At 43.2% G+C, this 20,098-nt stretch overlaps 1 protein-coding gene across 5 annotated transcripts in view; it reads left to right on the forward strand.

Annotated features, from left to right (window-relative positions):
- CSNK2A1 (casein kinase 2 alpha 1) overlaps positions 1-20,098 on the forward strand; it is a 39,130-nt gene that overhangs the window by 3,874 nt on the left and 15,158 nt on the right. For all 5 annotated transcript variants that reach the window (XM_077460454.1, XM_077460450.1, XM_077460455.1 and 2 more), the window contains exons 2-3: positions 18,004-18,183; positions 19,214-19,325. In XM_077460454.1, the coding sequence (XP_077316580.1) occupies positions 18,083-18,183; positions 19,214-19,325 (213 nt within the window). In that variant the 5' untranslated portion in view covers positions 18,004-18,082. The remainder of the gene's footprint in view (positions 1-18,003; positions 18,184-19,213; positions 19,326-20,098) is intronic.

Consider the following 20,098-nt stretch of genomic DNA (forward strand, 5'->3'; position numbering starts at 1 on the left):
GCAATAGTGTCCATTTCTCTTACCAAAGTTGCGGTTTTTTTTTTTATGCAAATTGGTTTAGCGTAAGACCCCTTTCACACAGAGGCAGTTTTCAGGCGTTTAAGGGCTACAAAAGGCCCCTGAAAACTGCCTCCCATTTATTACAATGGGTGCTTTCACACTGGGGCGGTGCACTTGTGGGATGTTCGGAAAAGTCTCGCAAGCAGCTTTTTTGGAGCGGTGTATACCGCACTCCCAAAGCGCCCCTGCCCATTACAATAAATGGACAGCGTTTCCAAAGCACCTGGGAAAGTGCTGCAACGTGGGAGCTTAACCCCCTTCTTTGGGGTTAAAAGCACAGCTTAAACGTTTTAGCGCTGCCGCGCCCCCAGTGTACAAAGGGGTCTAGGGGTTACCGGACACGAGCACGCTGTGTCTAGCAGTCGGAGAACTAACAAGCATTGAGTGTTTGTGTTGGTCCTTGTTGGTTGATTGTGGATCCGGGGTGCAATGTCAGGCTCCTGCAGACAAGTCCTCCAGAACGTTCCTCTGTACGGCTGTCAGTTTGAAAGCTGCAGGGCTTGTGCTCCACTGCACCCTCATTGATTACTACAAGCCATCTTCCACAGTAGTAGATGGGAATTGTAGTTCTCTCATTCGCTGATTGGTGTGAATGAAAGATGTGCCGCTTTTAAAATATGTCAGCGGATGCTGAGAGAGGATCCCCCCACCCACTGTCACTGGAGTCGGTGGGGGGTCGGTGATGAGGACGACATGTGCTAGAGTATAGATTACAAATGGAGGTAGCACTTCCTCTTATTTATATTATTATACACACCACACTTTACAATAAAAAGGGGGGGGGGGGGGGGGGTGGCAGTGCAATTACAATACAACTCAATACAGAAGAAATAGGAGGGCAGCACTTCCTCTGATTATATTGTGATCCGATACAAAGTAACAATTGTATAACAAGCCAAAATATATGTAAAAAAAAAAGTTATATTCTAAAAAAATTGAACGTATAAATTTGCATAAAATTGACATTTTTTTTTCAAAAAAAAAAAAAAAAAATATATATATATTTATATTTATATTTATATATTTTATTTTTATCTAAATCGCATACCTGATCATCACCAACAGATGTTCCTCTGGTGACACACTCTTATGTTGGTGTACTTTTTCTAGTAGAAGATCAAATGTGGCAATGGATATGCGTGTGAAATAAAAAAAAAAATTGTCTACGCAGCTGTACGTACGTGTTCAAAATATATCCTACTGACAATCGCTGTGCAATGAATGGATGGGTCCAATAGCGACCTCGCATGCAATTTTCTACGTCGTTCTGGCCGCAACATCAGGAGCATCTCCTCGTGTATGCTCATTATGGGATCTGTTGCCAAAAAAAAAGCACAGAAATGGAGACAAATACAAGTATACAATTGTTCTCGCTGCTGCTGCTGCTACTTACTCTGGTCAAAATGGCTGAAATGGTTAAATAACAATGTTTTTTGAGCTTGGGGAGGCTCTTAATGAGGTTATCTTAATAAACACATCTAGACATAAACGCGGCAAAACAGGCGTTTCTAAACGGCGGTTTCAAGTTCATTCATTGAGAGACGTCTGCCCCAGCGCCCCGTGTATATGAAGCCTAATTGGAGGAAGTGCTGCCCTCTAGTTGTAATCTAGCCCTGGGAGATTTGTACCCCCCTGTATTAGTAGTTGCTGCACTGATTGGATTTTCTATGTCGCAGTTCACAAGTAATTAAAGCGGAGTTCCACCCAAAAGTGAAAGTTCCGCTTCAAGGACTCCTCTCCCCCTCCTATGCCTCATTTGGCATGTCCTCTTTTTCTTTTCTCTTTTTTTTTTTTTTGGGGGGGGGGGGGGTGGGTACCTAGTTTTGACAGGTACCTGCTCCACCATCCGCTCGGGCTGTCTACATGACTCAAGCAGAAGGTCTCCCTCCTTCCCTGCTATCTACTGGGACACATCACAGGCCCCAGAAGAGTGCATTGAGGAGGCGCAGTGCGTCTAGCACATGTGCAGTGTGCACCCGGCTGTGAGGCCACAAGCTGTGAAAGCCGGGGTGATGCCGGCGGAGAGAAGTGGCCGCAGCCCCAGTGTGAAAGGGTTCTTGATGTGCTGCAGCATGCCTAAGGCTGACACCCCAAATATTGGTGTAATGCGTAATCTGCTCCAAAGGATGCTTGTTTATGCCTAGGGTACAAGTAAGGACGACTTTTCCTTATCCCGTTCTACCTCCCACGGTTGGCACTCTCCTCTTTTGCCTGATCCTCAGGTTTGTAGGCAAGCCCTTAACGTCTTTGAGAACAATGTAGGGCTTTTGGGTTCTGCCTTGTACTTGATGACATCAGAGAGGCTGCAACCAGTGGAGCGCCCAAAAGAATGCTCTGCAGGATCCGGTCTAGAGTGCAGAAGGAACCTGCAGGCCTCATCCCCGTGTCAAAACTTGCAGTCAAAGATTCCTTCTAATGCAGAAGCCAGTCAAGTGGCTGAACGGCCACCCGATCACTTCTGCGGGTGGCTGCCACCTTTCTTGGGCCTTGCCATCTGATTGCGGAGCCTGGAAGCGATAAGGGAGGGATCATTGCAAGCGAGAGCAATAATTCTAGTGTCAGACCCCCTGTGTATTTCTAAGCTGCTATCTTGTAAAGGAGTTTCCTATGGATAATTTAATGTACCATAGTGACATGTTTGGTATCTATTTACTCAGCGTATATACTCTTTATATTTTACCAAACATTGGGTATTGTGTTTGTGCAATAAAATTCATTAAAGTGTAAAAATATTTATTCCAAATTTGCGGTTGAAAAACCACTGCGCAAATATCATGCAACATAAACAATTGCAACACCCACCATATTTCTCTTCCACCCCCCCCTCCCCTCCCCACACACAAATTGAGCTTTCTTTTGGCTGTATTTGATCACGTTTTTTTATTTATTTATTTATTTATTTATTTTTTCCTGTAATATCCAAAAGAAACATTATTATTTTTTTTTTTTTTTTTTATCAGTTCAGGCCAATATGTATTCTTCTACATGCATTTGGTTTGCACAAAAGTTTTAACTTCTACAAACTAGGGAATATATTTATAGGTGTTTTTTTTTTTTTTTTTTTTTAACTAGTAATGTTGATCAGTGATTTTTGTAGCGGGATTACGACAGACAGACAGATCGGACACTTTATTGGTGACACCAACACAGCAATCAGTGCTATAGAAATGCACTGATTACTGTGTAAATTACACTGGCAGCGAAGGTGTTAACACCAGGGGCCAATCAAGGGATTAAATGTGTTCCTGGGAGGCGTTTCTAATGGGGGGGGGGGGGGGGGAGGACTGACTGGGAGTACAGAGAGATTGCTGTTCCTGATCACTAGGAACAGCAGATCTTTCTACTCCTGTCAGTACAGGTATCTGTTTTTTATGTACATTGACAGATCCTCTTTCCGGCTCTCTGTGGAGCGATCGTGGGTGGCCACCATGCAGCGGGTGCGCGCCTGCTATGACTTTCAAAAGAGCCGCGACATACAGCTATGGTGATTCGAGGGAACGAGCCAACCTGCCGCAGTATGACGGTAGCTGGTCGGTAAGCGGTTAAATGAATGAGTTTATTGTTGGCCATTATCAGCATCTTTAGTGCAAGAAAAATGCATCCCTTTAAATTCTATGCAGGTCGGCACAGCGGTCTGTTGCGCTTCCGTTGTGGTGGTAAAAATCCTGCCGCATTTTTGGTCCGTTGTAAAAATAACATGCCAAAATGCACCTCGCTGTTGAGATGCATTGAAAACGCAGCAAGGACTCAGCGCGTTTGTGCATTTTTGATGCGATTTTTTTTGAATCACATGACCTTGAAAATAAACATAAGCACAGTAAAATCACAATAAGGTTGCGGCAAAATCGCGTGCATTTTTAGCGCCTTTATCACCATATCTGCGACATGCTGAAAACGCCATTTTCAGCTATTGACATTTCGGTGCATCTCTTGGACAAACCTTGGGACATGACACAGGAAGGAGTTCACCAGCTGACCTCATTGGCGCACACCCTGCATTATCTACATTCCTATATCAGCAGATCACTACCACCCCTCATCCGCTTTTCTATGCAATCTGTGAATACCGTTCTCACTGAGACCCCTTTCACACTGAAGGCATCAAAGTTGCAGGAAAAACGAGCCCAAAAAAACCCCGCTAGGTGTGAATGGGCCCTGAAAGTGAAATTGGCGCGTTTACACAAAAACGAGGCTCCATTCATATCTGTGTGTTTCGTAACGTATGGCAAAATGCACGCTTTGCCTTGGGTCTTAAATGTGCTGCAAACCCATCAAAAACAATGGTAAAAACACACCACACTCCCCTCTATATAAAAAAAAAGCAAAGTTCTGGAGCTTTCTTAGGGCGATTGTTGCGCGTAGGGCCAAAAAAGCTCAAGCGCCCCAAAAAAAAAACAAAAAACGCAGGAGTGAGTTTCTGCTACAGAGACTTGAATGGGGCCTGATAGCTGAGTGTCTCCATCTACTCCCTCCTATGCACTTGTCTAAAGCTGGCCATACACTATGCTATCTGATTGTACAGTCTATGTATAATTTCCTTTCAGATTTACCAGACATGTGGCATAGGGTGGCCCACCTATCTACCCATTCACTCTGTATCCAATCAGGTAGGCCCTTACACTACATAGTTGATGCAAATAAAATGGTACATTCAGATTGTATAGCGTATGGCCAGCTTTATAAAGTGCATAGGAGGGAGTGGATGGAGACACCTTTTGTGGGGGGGGGGGGGGGGGTGGTGTTTTCCGCTTGTCATGCATAGGGCTGCCCTATGCACAACAATCGCCCCAAAGAAGCTCGAATTATTTTTAAAGTGGAATGTAGTGCAATTTTTACCATGCTTTTTTAGTGTTTGCAGCACATTTCTGAAACGCATGGAAATGGAATTTTCTGTGTGGTTTGCCATTCATTTTGAAATGCACAGATCATAGCCTCGTTGTTCTTGTGTAGGCACACCAATTTCACTTCCAGACCGCTTTCAAACTTGGGCCCCATACACACTATACAACTGTCTGATTTCCTTTAGATTGACCAAAACCGTGCAGTGCAAGGGCCTGCCTGATTGCATATAAATTGAAACTTTTAGGGTTTTACCTCATGGTTTTGGTAAATCTAAAGGAAAAATCTACAGAAAATTGTATAGTGTGTATCCAGCTTTAGTGTAGCGGAAGTGCACTTTTTTTTTGGCATATTTTCCTGTGGCACTCATGAGTGACTCAGTTGATTGCAGTGGGCTGCGCTGCATGTGGCAAAGTAGCTCATGGGACATTTTGGCGTGTTGCACGTTGGATGTTTTTTTTTTTTTTTTTTTTTTTTTCCCGTGTTCAAATTGTTTTGCTTCAGCATTTGGGGTGCCATTAACAATTAATGCCACTGAAAGTGTGACTAGGTTATTTTAGGTGCATAAAGGTGGCCCTATACTAGAGCTGTACAATTGTCAAGAATCGTTATCGTCTGCCTCCGCAATTGTCCGTCTGCAGAGCGGATCGGATGAAGACGGACCGTGTTCATCCGATTCCCCCATAGAGGAGAATGGAGAGCTGACAGGGCGGTCCCAGCACAGTGTGCTGGGACCGCCCTGTCCGCCGCTGGCTCAGCAGGGACAACGGAGCGATCCCTGCTGAGCAAGCGGATCATTACGGGGCGGATCATTACTGATCTGTCCCGTGTGAAAGGGGCCTTAGTGAGAAAGTTTAACCATGTAAATACTAAACCATTTGTTGGTTTCACGTTAAAAACATATTTTTTTTTGCTAGAAAATTACTTGGAACCCCCAAACATAATATATATATTTATTATATGTGTGTGTATTTTTTAGTAGCCACCCTAGAGAATAAAATGGTGGTTGTAATATTTTATGTCGCACTAATTGTGCAGCGGTTTTTCAAATGCATTTTTTTGGGGGAAAAAATTACTTTAATGAATTAAATGAATTAAAAAAAATTTGTCCATTGTTTTTGTATGATGTGAAAGATTTTACGTCGCTAGAATCGTGATTTTTATTTTACGCAAAAAAATAGTGATTCTCATTTTGGCCAGAATTGTGCAGGTCTATCCTACGCGATACAATCTGTGTGAACTTCCTACCAAAGCTATGGAATAAGAGGACCCACTTATCAAGCAGTTCACTTTGTATCCAATCAGGCAGACACTTGCACTATGTCAGGGGTATCCTACCCGTGGCCCCCGTCCCATTTGGAGGGATGCCATGCAAACCTAGCAGCTGTTGCAGCGTACATTGACAAGCCGGGCAAATGAACACGTGCAGGGGGTGTGCCAATGAGGTCAGCTGGTAAACTCCTTACTGGCTCTCATGTCCCAAATCTATACCAGGAAGTCTCTGAAGCTTTGTAATAAACACAGCAAGGGCTAAGGTAAGGCCTTGTTCTAAATATCAGAGAAAGCTTTTATTTTTTTGCAATGGATACATTTACTGATATATTGGTACATAGGGCAGCTGGAATTTAGAGGGGGGAAGTGAACTTCTCCTTTTAAACCTTTTGTTGTTTGTAAAGTAAGAACCTCCCACACCCACCAATCTTCAATCAGACTTTTAATTCTCCAAAGCCTGGCTGCTGGGGAGCAAAGCAGTCAATCCAATGTTTGATAAATGACATCTTCTGATTGGTTTGTGTAGCACAGGGGTTGACAAATTTGCTTGGAATCTAGGAGCCAGCTAAAAAAGTTAGGAGCCAGGTCCGTGACGGCGATCTGGACCTGTCCCTGGCCTGACATGGAGACGAGTGAGGGGAAGATAGCGCCCCCAGCCCCCCACCTGTCTCCAAGTCATTGCCCATAGCTCTTAGAGGGACATTTTTAAATTGCATTTTAGTGTAAATATGAGATGTGAGGTCTCTGACCCCCCGGATCGCATATATAAAAGAGGACCTGTCATGCTTTTTTCTATTACAAGGGATTTTTACATTCCTTGTAATAGGAATAAAAGTGACACACATTTTTTTTTTTTTTAAAAGAACAGTGAAAAAAATTAAAATAAAAGTTAAAATAAGAAAAAAAATGTTTTAAATGCGCCCTGTCTCGCCAAGCTTGCGTGCAGAAGCGAACGCATATATGAAAGCGGTGTTCAAACCACACGTGTGAGGTATCGCTGCGATCGGTAGAGTAAGAGCAATAATTCCAGCCCCAGACCTCCTCTGTAACTCAAAACGTGCAACCTATACAATTTTTTAAACGTCGCCTATGGAGATTTTAAAGGGTAAAAGTTTGTCGCCATTCCATGAGCGGGCGCAATTTTGAAGCGTGACATGTTGGGTATCGATTTACTCGGTGTAACATTATCTTTCACAATATAAAAAAAAAAAAATTAGGCTAACTTTACTGTTGTCTTTTTTTTTTATTAAATAAAATTTTTTTCCCCAAAAAAAGTGCGCTTGTAAGTCTGCTGTGCAAATACGGTGTGACAGACAGTATTGCAACGACCACCATTTTACTCTCTAGGGTGTTAGAATAAATAATAAAAAAAAAAATATATATATATATATATATATATATATAATTATAATTTTTTTTTTTTTGTTTAGGGGTTCTAAGTAAAGGGATGGAGAAAGACTGGCAGGAAATCAATTAGCATTGTTGGTTGTAATTCCAACGGCCACCACAAGAGGGCGCCAGATTCCAGAAGGAACCATAGGATCACAGAAGGCCTCAAAGCCGGGGGCTCAATTACCGGCCGCCTGCGGCGCGGCCCGACGCGATCGCGCGGGGGGGGGGGTCCACGGAGACGGGATACCCCCAGCTATGCTGCCCCAGGCGCAAGGTCGCTGATTCTAGTCGCCAATGCGACCTGGCGACCGGGTTTTGTCGAGCACTGGTGTAGCATTTCCTCTTTTGTTCCAGTTTTCATAAATCAGCCGCCTCATTGAGAGGTGACTTCTGTTTGGTCACCCGTCTCGCTAGAAGCTGGTTTCTATGGACAGGAGCGCCTCTGTTTAGTTACTTTTATATCGCTTTTAGACGTTTGCAGCCTGAACTTGTCTACTAATCTGACATTTACATTTTTTTCTGTTGCCTCTTGTGTTTAAAAATGCAAATGTTGGATGTTCACTATTTATATAACAAATTCCTTTGAGTCTAGTGCATGGATGCTACAGAGTTTCCTTGTGCGTTTTTGCATATTCTTTACATTGCAGCGAGCAGCAGACCTGCATGTGCTAATAGTCTGAATGTTTAAATATTTAATGACATGATTGTTCTTGTGTGGATGTAAAAAGGGGAGTGTGCGATCGGCCTTTAGACTACAGCTCGGTGACAACTTGCTGGGAAGAAGTCTCTTTAAAAGTTGGCTAGTTACAAGCTTAATGTAAATCTATAGCTGATATAATGCTATGATAGGTATGGTTTGCTCAGAATTGAACTTTTATTTTTATTTTTTATTTTTTTTGGTGGGGGGGGGTTCTGATTTGGGAAATATAAGCATTTGCTGATCAACTTTCTATATAAACATCTTGAGGTCCATTCTGCATGCAGTTTTTGTACAGACCCCTCTTCTTGAAATATTTTTTTTTTTTTAACCACTTGGCACAAATCGTCGTCTTTGTACGTCGGTACTTTGACACAAAATACCATTATGGCAGCAGCTAGCTTCCATGACCCCGGTATTTTCAACAACAGCGAGCAGCGCTCTTTCGGATAAATGTGGTCTCTGCAGCGGATTTTGTCTTGATCACTTTTATCGGGGGCTGGGAGAGGGGGCCCCTCCTGCTGCGCTCTGGTAAGCGGTGGAGATTATTGCGGCCTTCCACCCAACAGGCATGGATCAGAGTAAGGGAAAGAGAGCCCCCCGCTCGACTCCATAACATTGAATTGCGGAAGTGACGTCACTTCCACCCATCCCCCCCAACAGGCATGGATCAGAGTAAGGGAAAGAGAGCCCCCCGCTCGACTCCATAACATTGAATTGCGGAAGTGACGTCACTTCCACCCATCCCCCCCAACAGGCATGGATCAGAGTAAGGGAAAGATGGGCGCCGCTCGACTCCATAACGTTAAATTGCGGAAGTGACGTCACTTCTGCCCAATGGTCTTAAAGGGGAAATGTCGTTTTTTATTTTTTTTTGCAAAATTTTTTAATTTTTATTGCATTTTAGTGTAAATGTGAGGTCTTTTTGACCCCAGATCTCACGTTTAAGAGGTCCTGTCATGCTTTTTTTTTTTTTTTTTTTTTTTCTATTTACAATGGATGTTTACATTTTTTTGTGATAAAAATTACCTCAAAAATATTTTTTTAAAAGGATGGTGAGCAGAAGTGAACACATGCGTAAGTCGCGGCTGCATATGAGAACGGTTTTCAAACTACACATGTGAGGTATCGCTGCGATCATGAGGGCGAGAGCAATAATTCTAGCCCTTGACCTCCTTTTAAACCTGTAGACCTTTTGTTGGCATTTCCACAAGCTGGTGTAATTTTGAAGTGGGACATGTTGGGTATCAATTTACTCGCGTTGCATTATCTTCCAGAATATGTAAAAATTGGGCTAACGTTACTATTGTGAGATAGAGGGAGATTTTTTATTTTATTTTTTCAAACTAATTTTAACTTGTAAACAACTGTCAAAAAGAGTCTCGGTCCTAACCACTTAAGCCCCGGACCAATTAACAGCCTAAGGACCAGAGTTCTTTTTACAATTTGGCACTGCACTGCTTTAACTGGTAATTGCGCGGTCATGCAATGTTGTACCCAAACTAAATTTGCGTCCTTTTCTTCCCACAAATAGAGCTTTCTTTTGATGGTATTTGATTGCCTCTGCGATTTTTATTTTTTACGATATATAAAAGGAAAAAGACAGAAAATTTTGAAAAAAAAAAGATATTTTCTACTTTTTGTTATCAGAAAAATCGAATAAACTCAATTTTAGTCATACATTTAGGCCAAAATGTATTCAGCCACATGTCTTTAGTAAAAAAAATGTCAATAAGCGTATATTTATTGGTTTGCGCAAAAGTTATAGCGTCTACAAACTAGAGTACATTTTCTGGAATTTACACAGCTTTTAATTTATGACTGCCTATCTCATTTCTTGAGGTGCTAAAATGGCAGGGCAGTACAAATCCCCCCCAAATGACCCCATTTTGGAAAGTGCTGAGGGGCATGTTGAGCCCATTGAATATTTTTTTATTTTATTTTTTTGTCCCAAGTGATTGAATATTGACGAAAAAAAAAAGTTTACAAAAAGTTGTCACTAAATGATATATTGCTCACACATGCCATGGTTATATGTGGAATTGCACCCCAAAATATATTCTGCTGCTGCTTCCCCTGAGTACGGGGATACCACATGTGTGGGACTTTTTGAGAGTCTAGCCGCGTACGGGGCCCCGAAAACCAATCACCACCTTCAGGATTTCTAAGGGTGCAAATTTTTGATTTCACTCCTCACTACCTATCACAGTTTCAAAGGCCATAAAATGCCAAAATAGCACAAAACCCCCCAAAATGACCCCATTTTGGAAAGTAGACACCCCAAGCTATTTACTGAGAGGTATGTTGAGTCCATGAAATATTTAATATTTTGCCACAAGTTGCGGGAATATTACAAACCTTTTTTTTTTTTTTTTTTGCACAAAGTTGTCACTAAATGATATATTGCTCACACATGCTATGGGCATAAGTCAAATTACACCCCAAAATAAATATTGCTACTTCTCCTGAGTACGGGGATACCACATGTGGGGGACTTTTTGGGAGCCTAGCCACGTACGGGACCCCGAAAACCAAGCACCGCCTTCCGGATTTAAATATAAAACGCTACCAAAAAAAACGTTTAGCGATCGCAGGGATCAGGCCTTTTTTATATATTTTTTTTTTTTTTTGTGCTATAAACAAAAAAGCGTAAATTTTGAAAAAAATAACTTTCGTATTTTTTTTCCTGTAATATCCCTTTTTTCCCTAAAAAGCAATTTTTTTCTGTTTTAGGCCGACATGTATTATTCTTGTACATATTTTTGGTTAAAAAAAATCGCAATAAGTGTGTTGTAGCATGTTCATTATTTTTATTTTTTATTTTTTTTACTAGTAATGGTGACAATCTGCAATTTTTATCGTGGCTGCGACATGGCGGACACATCGGACAGTTTTGACACATTTTTGGGACCATTCTCCTTTATACAGCAATCGGTGCTATAAAAATGTGACTGCCAGTGAAGGGGTTAAAGCGGTGTTCCCACTATATAAAAAAATAAAAAATTAAGTCCGCTACAAATACTGCAGCTGCTGACCTTTAATTATTGGACACTTACCTGTCCCAGGGTCCAGTGATGCAGGGGATCAAAGCCCCGCTTGTCCCCCCCCCCCCCCCCCCCTCCATTCGGAGGCGCCGGCATTTTAACTGTTGGAGCCTGGTTGTGGCTTTGCAGCCAGGCACCCACTGCGCATGCGCGAGCCGCGTGCCGTGACTGGCCACGCACTCATCGGGGGCCTGTAAAGTGTCCCAGATTGACAGAGGGAGGGGAAAGAGGCGATCTCCATTCCTGTGCCGAGGGAAGTGATGACAGAAGCCCAGGCACTGGAGGAGGCAGATTTCGACAGACCACATAGCAACAGGGAAAAAAGGTAAGTGTAAAAAAAAAAAAAAAATTCCAATTTTTTCCCCACGTACATTAATGACATTTGTTTTTTTTTGGGTGGAACGCCACTTTAACCACTTAAGCCCCGGACCAATTTGCAGCTAAATGACCAGGCCCCTTTTTGCGATTCGGCACTGCGTCGCTTTAACTGACAATTGTGCGGTCGTGCGACGTGCCTCCCAAACAAAATTGGCGTCCTTTTTTCCCCACAAATAGAGCTTTCTTTTGGTGGTATTTGATCACCTCTGCGGTTTTTATTTTTTGCGCTATAAACAAAAATAGAGTGGCAATTTTGAAAAAAAATGCAATATTTTTTACTTTTTGCTATAATAATATCTCCAAAAATATATAAAAAAAAATAGGCCGATACGTATTCTACCTTTTTTTTTGGGTAAAAAAATCGCAATTAGCGATTGGTTTGCGCAAAAGTTATAGCGTTTACATAATAGGGGATAGTTTTATAGCATTTTGGTTAATTTTTTTTTTTTTTTACTAGTAATGGCGGCGATCAGCGATTTTTTTTTTTTATTTATTTATTTTTTGTGACTGCGACATTATGGCGGATACATCGGACATTTTTGACCCATTTTTGGGACCATTGTCAGATATACAGAAATCAATGCTATTTAAAGTGGTTGTAAACTCTTACAAACCACTTTGACCTACAGGTAAGCCTAGATTAAGGCTTACCTGTAGGTCCAAGAAATATCTCCTAAACCTATACGGTTTAGGAGATATTTGCCCGAAGACGGGCACCGCTATCTACGGCGCATGCGCCGTAGACAGCGGCGCGCAGGCGCACTAAGCGCGGCATTTCCAACAATGGAGCTGCCGCGCGTGTCGGCAACCGTGCGCATGCGTGGGAGTGACGTCATCGCGGCTTCGCCAAATGACAGCGGCGGAGCTGCGAGACCCCACCGAGAAGATGGATGCGGCGGACTACAGGGGACAGTGGTGACTTCGCTGGCTCCTGTGTCAGATAAGTGACACATAATGGACTACTATGCGATGCATAGTAGTCTATTATGCTTTACCTTTGCAGGGAATGAAAGAGGAAGTAAACTCATCAGGGTTTACTTCCTCTTTAAATGCACTGATTCCTGTGTAAATGACATTGGCAGTGAAGGAGTTAACCACTAGGGGGCAGTGTAGTGTTATGTATGACGTTGTGTTTTTTTTTTTATCGTAGGGGGGGGCGTGGCCTGGCATGTGACGTCACTGATCGTCCTTCCCTATAAAAGGAACAGACGATCGGTGACAGCCACACAGGGAAGCACGGGGAGAGGTTTGTTTACACAGACCTCTCCTCGTTCTTCAGCTCTGTGCCCCGATCGCGGGACACCAGCGGCGATCGGGGTCCGCTGGTCCCGCGGTCACGGAGCTCAGGACCGGGTCAGGAGCGTGCCACCGCCGGCGCGCTCCCGACCCACAGCTGGGCACTTAAGGAATCACGTACATATATGTGATTGTGCCCAGCCGTGCCATTCTGCTGATGTACATTGGCATGAGGCGGTCCTTAAGTGGTTAACTGTTCCCTGGGAGGTGATTCTAACCGAAGGGGGAGGGGACAGACTAGAGGAAGTGACGGATCGTGGTTCCTAGCTATTAGGAACACACAATCTGTCACTCTTCTCAGAACAGAACACGGATTTGTGTGTTTACATACACATTTCTGTGTTCTGTCCTTGCGATCGTACCCGCTATCCCGATCCCACGAGCCAACGCACAGCTACAGTATGATGGTGGCTGGTCGGCAAGCGGGTAAGCACCCAAGGTGGGTAACTAAATGTGGTGCTCAGAATATGGTTTCCATGTTCCAGGTTAAGATTCGTAGCTGTATCTTTACTTATAAATGTGTGTGTCGCGGTGGTAGTTTGGGGTGAGCAGCGTTCCTCTGCGGCTCCCCTTAGTATCTGGCAGAACAGCCAGATACTACAGCACTTGTTCTAGTTGAGAAGTCCAGTGTTTGTTGGAAATTTATATATAATATATATATTGTGTATATGTGTAAACATATTCACAAACAACATTTTTTTTTAAATTGTTTATAAAATAGACGTGAACAAAAACAGGAAAATAAAGGAAACTAGGGAGTTAATTGAAGCTGATTAGAGTAAGATGAGGGTTAAACGGAGGAACATTTTTTTTTTTTTTTTTTTTTTCAGTTACAAAACTTTGTAAATAAGTTTTTCTCCTTCACTGATAAGCACTGACGGGGCTGCAGTGACGGGCACTGATAATGCGGCACGGATGGGCACTGATAGGCGGCATTGTAATGTAAAGTATTGTAGGGATGGATGCCAATCAGTGCTAAATAATGCATGCCAATCAGTGATGTCCATTGTGGGCACTGACTGGCATCCCTGGTGGTTTAGGGGGGCATCCCTGGTGATCTGGTGGTCCATTGTGGGCATCCTCAGGGGGGCTGTGCTGATAATCGATCAGCACAGACCCCCCCCCCCCGTCAGAAGAGCTGCCGATTGGCTCTCCTCTACTCGCGTCTGACAGACGCGAGTGAGGAAAAGCCGATCACCGGCTCTTCCTATTTACGCTGTGATTGGACACGGCTGATCAGGTGGTAAAGAGTCTCTGTCAGAGACTCTTTACCGAGATCGGGGTTGCGGTGTGTCAGGGTGACACAACGCAACAGCGATTGCCGCGATGCGCACCCCCGGGGGCGCGCAGCGGCTTAATATCCTGATCACGTCATATGACCGGTCAGGGTATTAAAACCACTTTGCCACCGTCATTTTGCTATATGGCGGGAGGCAAGTGGTTAACAAGACTCGTGGCCACTCATTAAAATTAGAAGAAAAGAGGTTTAACCTTTAACTATGTAGAGGGTTCTTTACTGTAAGAGCGGCAAGGGGGAAAAAAAAGAAATTATATATTTTATATGTATATATTTTTTTTTTTCATTGATTTGTATCCACCCTGAATACCTAGAATAAATATAGAAGGGACAGGAGGGCTCTGCCCATGGCACTTACAATCTAAAGGGAATAATGGTTGCAGGGGATGATCTTATGGAGGTGACTCGAGTACAGTTTTTATTCGGAGGTGGGGTAGCCTTCCCTGAATAGGTGTTTTTTTTTTTTTTTTTTTTTTCTCCCCCCTCTTCCAAGCATCATCTAAATGTGGACGGGGTAGGCACTGATCAGACATACTGGGGTAGGGAGTTCCAGAGGATCGGAGAGGTCCTGGAGGTGACCAGGGAGTAGTGTAGACGACTTGGGTTGGTTGATGTTGGATGACTTTGTACAGTCAACTAGTCTTGTGATCCAGGCAGTTCGGTGACCTCCCTTTTCTCAATGGCCAATAAGCATATCTCTTTGGTCACCAATCTGCTTGTTGATTGGACAGTTGAGGAGAAGTAGCACTCTGATGAGGTGGTCACCCTGCCCTCTACATCATGCAATGATTATGTAATTCTAAACTAATGTAGGTTCGGCATTAATATACATAATGTTCAATAACTTTTCCGTCCAATTTATTTGATTTTGTTTTCCTTCTCTGGAATCAAACCAAAGCCAAGCGTGTGTGAGCAGAATGAATGTTTGTAGTGTAATGGGTTATGACACCGTTGTGTTCATTATACGGTAAGTTTTAATAGCTGTGCATTTAGGATGAGGATGAAGCTGCAAGGCTTAGCTAAGGCGGTGCTGAATGCATTAACCCATCGCAGGCAGATTTCCATTAATTGGAATCTCTTATTACTTAGAGATGAGTGTGTGCTCTTCTCTCTCCTCATCTAATGACATTACCCCAACGTGAGTTGGCATTTGCTCTGCATTCAGACTTGCTGCCTCTACGTGTTATACCAGCATGTCGGAAGGCTTATCAATGTATTGATTGATTTTTGGCACTGCAGACCCCGTGGCCATGGGAATTTGTTTAATTAGAAGCCGGTACTGCGGGGAGCGGCGATGGACTGCATAGTATTTGTACATGTAGGGGGGATTGTGGTGTTAGTACTGTTTATTGGTCCTTGCGGTCACTGTAGAAAATGTTACGGTGCTAGTTGGACCGGCGACAGATGGAAACGGGAAGAGGCAGAACAGGATATTTTTGATCTTTATAGATCAGCGGTTTAATCAGAAACACAGTATACAGGAAACGAACAAAACTCTGGACAGCCGCACTCCGGATTAGGTAAAAAGTGAAAATGCCTTTATTTCCTCAAGTAAAAAAACTCCATATCACACGAAACATCACAGCAAAGGGGGAAAAAACATAGAACAAAATTCTGACGCGTTTAGTTGGTAGTCTGCCGGTGGATTGGCCTAGAGCGGTGGACTTTCGTTTTCTTAATCAGAAACGCGTCAGTGGTAGTTATTTGTGTTCATTTCATTCTCTGCTGTGTAGACACACGTATTGTGGTATATATTGGTATACGCACATGCGCGCGCGCACACACACACTCGCATTCACATGTGCACACACATCTCCAAAAAATGCAGAATGCAATGATTTGCAACATTTTATTCACAATAGAAAACATATCAAATATTTAAACTGTGAAAAACTGACCATTTTAAGAAAAAAAGGTCATTTTGAAATTCATGGCAGCAACATCTTTCAAAAGTTGGGACAGGCCAACAAAAGTTTGTAGAAACCAAGAGCTGGAAGAACATTTTTGCAATAGACCAGTAACCTCACTGGGTATAAAAAGAGCATCTTGGAGAGTCGGGTTCAGAAGTGAGGATGGGCAAAGGTTCACCAATGTAAAATTGCAAAGACTAATTCTATCATCTACAGTACATAGGGTCATCAAAAGATTCAGATAATCTGGAGCAACCTGTGCGCAAAGGGATGAGATTGTGAGCTCCTTGAGGGCAGGGACTGGTGTGAATAGAGAGCGACCGTGCTATAAAAGTACCTGAAATATAAAATTAAGGCCTGAAACTAGTTATTAGATGCCTGTGATTTTCAGGTCCTCGGCAGCACTGCGTTTAAAAGCAGGCATGATTCTGTGATGGACATTACTGCATGGGCTCAGGAATACTTCAAAAAAATCACTGTGAGCAGTCTTGTGTGTCTTCCAAAAAACACAAGGTAGCACCCTATCATCCAAGGATGAAGCCATATCGGAACATGATCCAGAAACACTGCCGTCTATTCTGGGGCCCAAAGCTCACTTGGGCTCCATTCACAATAGCGTTTTGAGAATATTAAATTTTTGAGAATATTAATGTTTTGCAGTGTGGTCTGTTATGCCTGGTCTCTCCTTGTTATATTTCCTAAAAATGCATAGATGGAAAATCCTTGTCATCCCTTGAATCTGGACCTGGATGCTGCAGCATCTTAGGAGGTTCCGATCCAGGTTCCGATCCAGGTCATTAGGCAATATAGCAAGGGGAGACCAGGCATAACAAACCACACTGCAAACTTTGATGTGAGAAGGTTCTCGTTGAGTTGATGGTCTCCATAGAACGTTTTCAACCATGGACTAAAGAGGGTTACTTCTGCATGGCGAGTACAGATTCATGACCTACAAACATTTCTGGTAGGGCAGATGTGCAACGAGAAGATAGATATATAAAACTACGCCTAATAGAGAGATGGCTTTAGATGGATATGTATGTATGTGTCTATCGCCAACCCACGAAACGTGGCGTTTTAATTGAGTACTATCTGGGTCTCCAGTGGCCAGGTATTCCCTTTTCTCCATGTCCGATCGCTGGCACTGTATCTCGATCGGAGGGCAGCAGTGTGACAGATTCGGACTCTTCCCATGGTTTTCTGTGTTATGCTCCTTCAGAACTGCTTCAAGGGTCTAGCGGTCCTTGTGGTTTACGACTAAATTAGATTGTAATCTCTTATGCTATTAGATTGTAAGCTCTTAGAAGTAGGACTTTCCTAACCTTGTATTGCAACAGTGCTGTCTCCCTATATTTTATGAAGTGCTCTGCAAACTGTTGGGGGTATATAAATCCTCTAATAGTTTCATAAACCAAGCTGTAGCTGGCCTTCTAATGGCTTGTTCACACAAGTCCATTGAGCTGTGTTGCAGTTCTCTCCATACATGCGTGGTGGTATGTACTCTGCATGTAGTGCAGCTTGCTGCGTTGCATAGGCATGTGTAAATGTTATTTCAAGAGTTCAAAAAACCTCCAAACCACCCCACAAAACCAAAAAAAAAAAAGTAATGTGTGATGCCTTGTAACAAGGCATTGCATCGCCCCTATACAGCACACGTTGCATTTTTGGAAGTGAGCTCTGTGGGGGAGGCGGGGGGGGGATTGGTGAAGGAGACATTTTTATTATGTAGGTAGGGCTAGTTAGGGCTAAGTATAAGGGATGACTAAGTAAATAGGATCTTTCAACATGTAAATATGTATATTTTTTTTCTTTTTACAGCAACTTCTCCTCCCTTATCCATCTGCTTGTACCGGACTTGTAACGTTGCTGTCCATCTTTGGCCGCCAACCAGACCGCCATGTCGGGACCTGTGCCAAGCCGGGCCCGTGTCTACACGGATGTGAACACACACAGACCTCGGGAGTACTGGGACTACGAGTCACATGTTGTAGAATGGGGGTGAGTACTCATGTAGGTTCTGGAAGCACATAATGTTAAAGTAAAATATTTACCAGTGCCTACGAAATGCAGCCTGACCTGTGCCGTAAATGCCGCCTGACCTGACATCCTCACATCTGCCTGACAGAAGACAGAGCAGGCCGGGCGGGCGTACAGCATTCGACCACTCGGCCTGCTCTGTCTGTCTTCTGTCTCAGCAACAGTGTTGGGCCCAGCCAGGAGATTGCCCGGCGCTTGCTTGGGATGTCTGTACTCTGCTCTTCTGCCTTCTGGTGCTAACATGGTGGGGGGGGTTCCTGGTGTATACTTGCTCCATAAGACGCAGAGCCATTTTCCCCCATATTTTTTGGGGGAAAGTGTGTCTTATGGAGCGAAAAATACAATGCCCGCTCTGTGTAATTGTTTTGCACAGAGCAGCCCAGATTCTCCTCTTCTCATCATGCCTCTGCCTGTGGGAGTCATGCTTGTAACGGTCAGCCTTGCAATGTCTGATGGGACTTGTAGTTTTGCAACAGCTGGAGGTCCACCAGTTTGAGCCCCCCGGATTACAGGTTTCTGTGAATTCTAGGCATGCATGCTGGAAAATATTGCCCCAATGTAAATATCTTAGTCTTGCTACCAAATAGATTTTTGGCCGTTGCTATCACTGATGGAGATGCATGATCGGAGAACATGTCAAGCTTGACCTTTTTAGTGCTTAGTGAATCACAAGGGTGTCTAATAAGAATCTGAAATCCTTTGATCCAGTTCACATGTTACTGATCCCTCTGTTTAGCTGTTATGCCAGAGTTCAGCTTTAAGCAACATCCAGACTCTTCCTGGTAGATGACGAGAGTCATTAAACACAATGGAGTTCAGAGTCCCTGATCTGATAGCACTCTGGTGCTTTCTATTACTTGGAACAGGATTGCGATCTGACTACAAAGGCTAAAGTCCTGTCCTGACCACATTCATTGCTGTATTGTGTAGATAAAGCACTTGTCAAATGTTTAGCAGTGCAGACATAAACAACTGGCTCATTTCACTACAGGAACCAGGATGACTACCAGCTGGTGAGAAAACTTGGTCGGGGCAAGTACAGCGAAGTCTTTGAAGCCATCAACATCACCAATAATGAGAAAGTTGTGGTTAAAATTCTTAAGGTTAGTAGCTTTGTATATCTCTAGAAGGCATTTTAGGTGTCGGCAAAACATTCCTTCTTGATCAAGCTTGGGTAAATTAAAGTGTAGTCCAATAAATGTGTGTTTTATTTATATTTTTAATTAGTGCTGGTTCAGGAACATCAAATTTTATTTATTTTTTGAGTAGGCGAGGGTCCCCATCACTTCTTAACTGCTTCCAGCCTGGCCACTGTACATATAGAGCCAGAAGGAAAAAAGTGTAATTCTGGGAGGACTTAACCAATAAGTGACATGATCTGTGCTGTCCATTGGTCTGCTGTACCATGTGATTGCTGTGACCAATCCCAGCAATTACATGTCCAATAATAAGTGTCATTCGTGCTATTGCTTACTACGGTTATGTCTGATTGGCCATAGTGATCACATGGTACAGCACCAGACTGGCACCGTACCATGTGATGTTGCCAATCACAGCCTAATAGTAGACAATGGCATGAATAGATGCCAAACACAGAAATTACTCTACAGTGATCATCATTATTATGTGCAATAAATGTTGTTTTTTTTTTTTTTTTTTTTTTTTTTAAACTTATCACAATCGCTACCCCAGCGCAGTAGTGTCACTACGGTAACACAGCACTGCTTTGGTGACAGTATGCAAGTCACTCACTCCACTTTGACAGTATGTAAAATAATCACTGCCACACCAGTCGTATTGTCTCCCCCCCCCCCCCTCCTTGCGGCTTCACTTCCTGGTTCCCTACTGCACATGTGCGACTCGCACTGCGCTATCC

The sequence above is a fragment of the Lithobates pipiens genome, unplaced genomic scaffold (genome assembly GCF_037356315.1).
Source record: "Lithobates pipiens isolate NorthernLeopardFrog02 unplaced genomic scaffold, aLitPip1_a1.2 Scaffold_28, whole genome shotgun sequence".
Taxonomy (NCBI): domain Eukaryota; kingdom Metazoa; phylum Chordata; class Amphibia; order Anura; family Ranidae; genus Lithobates; species Lithobates pipiens.